Raw genomic sequence first — 5000 nt, forward strand, 5'->3', positions numbered from 1 at the left:
GAGGGAAGGAAGAAGGGAGGGAGGTATAGAGAAAAACATATAAATAAATGATTAAACATTACTTACAATCCTGTGCAAGTGATTCGTTCCATCACGGTTCCTTGCTGGATACAAGTTTTGCTTCCATTTTGCTGCTAAATTCCTAGCACCATAAAGGGAGTCATCCTTGGACCACCTTCGGAAAGCTTCCTCCCCATCGAAGAAGAGGAACTGCAGGGTCAGGTCTGATTGCTGGAAAAAAAATATACAACTAGCTGTAACTACCTAACAAAATTATAAAAGATGCTACAATGGATCAATGAAATGTGACGATGTGCATTTAAGATGTAAGACCATGTCATATCCATTAGGAATGATCGACCTATAACTTTCACTTTATCAGAGGTGTAGTTGCCTGAATTTCCTATACCCCGTGCAGTACTTCCTATTAAACAAAACAAAGCACATAGTAGCTTAATTAGCTATACAGGCATATAATGAAGGACACGAGTGGTGAATACGTGCACCAGATATCATTCTAGCAAAAACATGGACTAAATATTGGGAATGATTTAAACATCAGCAGAACATTAGGTGGTAAAGAATTTTTTGAGAGGCAACTCTACCTCTATTTTCCCTAAAAAAAAAAAACTTTCTCTTTCCAAAATTATAAGTCTCTTTTTGACATTTTCTTATGCTCCTTAAAGACAGTCTTCATCTACACCCCTCGAGTCTTTTTTCTTTAAACTATCGACAGCTATTTGTGAACAATACTAAATTATAGAGATATTAGAGTTAATCATCCCCAGCCTTTCATATTTTCTTAGAGGTTTCTCCGTTTCCTTGTTTGCAAAGCTTCTGCATCAGCCTCTACACAGAAGTAAAGCCTTTGCAGTATCTCCTCTACTACTACATTTCTGAAAAATAATCTGTCTGTCTGTCTTCTCTCTCTTGCTTTTCATTCTCACTTCTCTCTCTCTTTCTCTTTCTCTCTCTCTCTTTCTCTTTCTGTCTCTCTCTCAGTCTCTGTCTCTCTCTGTCTCTGTCTCTCTCTCCCTAAAAAATGTGTATGTGTCTGTAAATACACATACACATAAATGCATACATACACATGTATGTATGTAAATACATACATACATACACACACACAAAACATACAAAAAAACACACACACACACACACACACACACACACACACACACACACACACACACACACACATACACACACAATTTTGTGTGTTTAAGTCAAACATGATTCACTGAAAAGCAATGAGTATTAAATCATTGAGTATTAGACGTTCAAACTAAAAGCCATCTTCTACAGTTGTTTGGGGAACAACTTTTATGCCTTTCATTGTAAAACATCTGAAAAATTATATATACTAAAAAGGCAAAACCAATATACAGTGTTAATCAATAAGAGATATATAATTCAATGTCAGCCATTTAGACTGAAAGCCAAGAGGCCAAAAGTGAGCATGGACCAACTTTTGCACCATTCATTGTAAAACATTTGGCAAGAGAAAAAACTCACATCCGAAGTCTGGGCCATATACAGTGACAATCCCTGAAATAAGGGTTCTTGTCCTATTTTCAACTGTAATATCACCATGATCGAGTGCTCTATGAAAGTATCATGTATGTCTAGTGACCCTGCCTGGGATGAGAAATGGGGAGGGTGTCACTTGATCCCTATGCCTAAATAGTCCCATTCAGATGTAATATCTACGTATTTGCCAGCAGCTTAAGCATATAAACTATCCATGGAGAACAAGGCTAAACTAGGAGTACCCCATATCTCTAATGGAGATGGGACAGCATCTACAAATTAAAAGAAAGAAAAAGGAAAAAAAAAATACAGAGAATGGAAACCAGAAACTCCTAATTCTCCCTTTTTCACTGAGCTGAGGTGATGAGCCTGACCATTACAATTCTTCAAATCACACTGTCGTCATGCCTCGAATACTGACACATATCGGTACTACCCTCAAGCTTCAAACATCATTCAAGGCTTGCAGATTCCCTCAGAGTGAGGTGGTATCTTTGATATTTATAGGGAATTAGCTATTTCTACTAGACATACCTTCTTCATGCACTGCTGCCAGCCTAGCCTCTTACACCATGGACAGGCATTTTTTTGCCCTTGACATAGATATACATCAGAATGAGTGAAAAGTTGTCAAAACAGAGCTCAACAGGATGGAGTTACTAATATTTTCACTCTATAGGGTACAAGGCAACTATATTCCATCCAGACTCAGGAAATGAAAAACTGGGAACTCACCCTTGACTCTACAATACAACAATTCATTGAGTCTCTCTTGGGGAAGGGGGAGGGGGATGAAATTTATAAATACATACATTTTACACAAGTTTTAAAAATCGACTCATGTAAACAAGTATCAAACGTTGTCTGATTAAAATACTAAAAGAGAAGGTGAATTGCAGTATTCCAAAGTCTGGAGGAGAGTTGTTAGTTTACATTTGCCTGAGATTAAATGCTAAATTAATGACCGTATGACTAACTTATCATTCCCTTTGTTCAGTCGTGCTGTTTGATGTATGAATTTGATCACGATAACATCCATGGTAGAAAATAGGACAAATATCCTTCTTAATATTGTGCATTCAAATATCATGTGCACACACTATACAGTGAAAAGCAATGCATAATCAGTCATTCAGCGTTAAATGTTCAGAATGTAAGCCATGACACACAAGTGATCATACCCTGGGTTGGGCTGGGTTGGGTTGTTTGAGTTAGGTTGGGGTTAGTTTAGAGTCGAGTCTGGGTTGGATTGTGTATGGATTGGGTTGAGTTAGGTTGGGGTTAGTTTTAGAGTTGGGTTGGGACTGGGTTGAGCTGAGTTGGGTTGAGCTGAGTTGGGTTGGGTTGGGTTGGGTTGGGTTGGGTTGGGTTGGGTTGGGTTGGGTTGGGTTGGGTTGGGTTGGGTTGGGTTGGGTTGGGTTGGGTTGGGTTAGGTTGGGTTGAGTTAGAGTAGGTTAAACTAGTTTAGGGTTAGTTGCCGGGGTACACAGGGGCTTGGGAACACACATACGCAGCCACCAAGGGCCATACTATACACCACCCGTTAAATAAAACGTCAGACGGAAGACATACTCACTACCAATGGGACAAAGGTAAGCTTGTATTTTTTCATTGGCATTGCACAACATCTAATTTTCCATAAACACTTTCTTGGCACCTGTGGTTCCGTGGTCATATTGGAGGCTTCATTGCTTTGGGTCTCTTTTGCAAAGGTTTTGAGTTTTCTGAACTTTTTCTTGAGCACCGTTTTACGACATTTTTTTCCTGGCTTCCCCTTCTTCTTCTTACACTACAAACAGAGCAAAACTGTCTTAAAATTTCACGCTGTTGGCTAGCTAATGCAAATGGGTTTCAGCGCACCAGTGTCAATGATAACACCCTGTGCATCGTTTTTTACTAATCAGTGTATCAATTTTGTTATGAAAGCTTGTTACATCAGAATCTCTCCTGTTTTAACTTCTTCCTTAACCTTTAAAGGACACTACACACCAAAGTCCCACAATCAAGTATGATCTTTAACTAAGGCAATTTAATATAATAATTTTCCCAATAATCTATCAGTTTTTTTCTGAGTCTCCCCTTCCTTCCCTCTCTCTAGCCTCGTTTTACATAGCATGGCTGTACTCAGGTCCGTGTGGTACAAAGATCAAAAGACCCATTATACTGCTGATTTTTTTTTTTTTTTCTTTACTATAAAGTTTTGCCGACAATGATTTCTTCTGGCGTATGCACACATATGGAGTTTCCCCATCCTTTAGAGGTTAAAAGGAAAATGAACAGACAATCCCACGAAGAAAAAACTGCTGAGTCATCGCCAAGAATAGGGTGAAATGCTAATTACGAATAATTTATTGTTTAAACGTTGCATCACAATTCGATAGGTGGTGCTTTAGTGTAACAAACTTGTATCTACTGCTTTTTCAAGAGAATTTTGACAGAAGGCCATGGAAGTTGTATCTGTTTTACATTTAAGAGGCCAAAGGACTACAATTACAGTATACGGTGTAATCTCATTAGTCAACCTAAGATTAAATTCATGATTTAGCAATGAATGTTATTTTACTTTCATAATTATCAAACATAATGTCTTCAAATCCTCAGTAAAATGTATGAAAACCTACTTCCTATATAAAATAAATGATATTCAATGTTATCTGAATTTTCCCTACTTACTAAGGGCCTTGTGTGGAACATATAGCCTCTGACGAAAGGCAATTTACCCATTAAAAAAAAATAATAATAAAAAATAAATAAATAAAAAATACGCACTTGATTTCCAAACTGAATCAAAGAATTATGTTATCTGTTGCAAAATGACTATACAAAACACAAAACAAAATTTTACAAGGTACATTTCTCGTGACTTTTTCTCTCTACCATGATCCATAGATTTTTTTTTTAACATGATCAACAGCATTACCAATAGCTGTTCAAAATGTTTCCATGGCTGTGAAAACTCAAAAGCATTTCCCATCAGGTTCACATTTCTACCATTCAGAAACAAAAAGGAAAATTTTAAGTGCTGATAATACAGTGACACAGATACTACGGGTGAAACATTGCTTTTCTTGTTCCTACGGCAAGACAAGTCTCTATGAAAAATGGGGTGTGGCAAAAAGCATGCTTGATTCTTCACTCTAAAACACACGAAAGAAAGAAAGAAAGAAAAAAAGAAAGAATGCCTTTCTAACAAAATTCTTTAATACAAAAAATACAACAGAAAAATAAGAAAGAAAAAAATCGATCTAATAAAAACCTTAAAAAACATAAAATGAAATAAAAGATAAACAAAATAAATAAAAAAATAAAATAACAGAACGAAATAAAACCAAAAACAAAAATATCTTACGAAACAAATAAAAAATGAAAGGAAGAAAAAAAAAAGGTACGGAAAGAAGACCCCCCTACCGTCTGCCGGCTGTCATCCAGACTCTTCCCCAAGACCTTCGCGAGGTGGAGCATCATGGCAC

The 5000-nt window shown here is 37.0% G+C and overlaps 1 protein-coding gene across 2 annotated transcripts in view; it reads right to left on the reverse strand.

The window, feature by feature from the left end:
• Window positions 1–5000, reverse strand: part of LOC119568415 (glutaminyl-peptide cyclotransferase-like) — a 33195-nt gene that overhangs the window by 1997 nt on the left and 26198 nt on the right. The window contains exons 3-5 of one of the 2 annotated variants that reach the window (XM_037916935.1): window positions 4939–5000; window positions 3107–3319; window positions 67–231 (exon numbers count right to left, since the gene is read on the reverse strand). The exon at window positions 4939–5000 is cut by the window's right edge and continues 208 nt beyond it. In XM_037916935.1, the coding sequence (XP_037772863.1) occupies window positions 67–231; window positions 3107–3319; window positions 4939–5000 (440 nt within the window). The remainder of the gene's footprint in view (window positions 1–66; window positions 232–3106; window positions 3320–4938) is intronic. The other variant, XM_037916936.1, reaches the window with a different exon arrangement.

This window comes from Penaeus monodon, chromosome 43 (assembly GCF_015228065.2).
Source record: "Penaeus monodon isolate SGIC_2016 chromosome 43, NSTDA_Pmon_1, whole genome shotgun sequence".
Taxonomy (NCBI): domain Eukaryota; kingdom Metazoa; phylum Arthropoda; class Malacostraca; order Decapoda; family Penaeidae; genus Penaeus; species Penaeus monodon.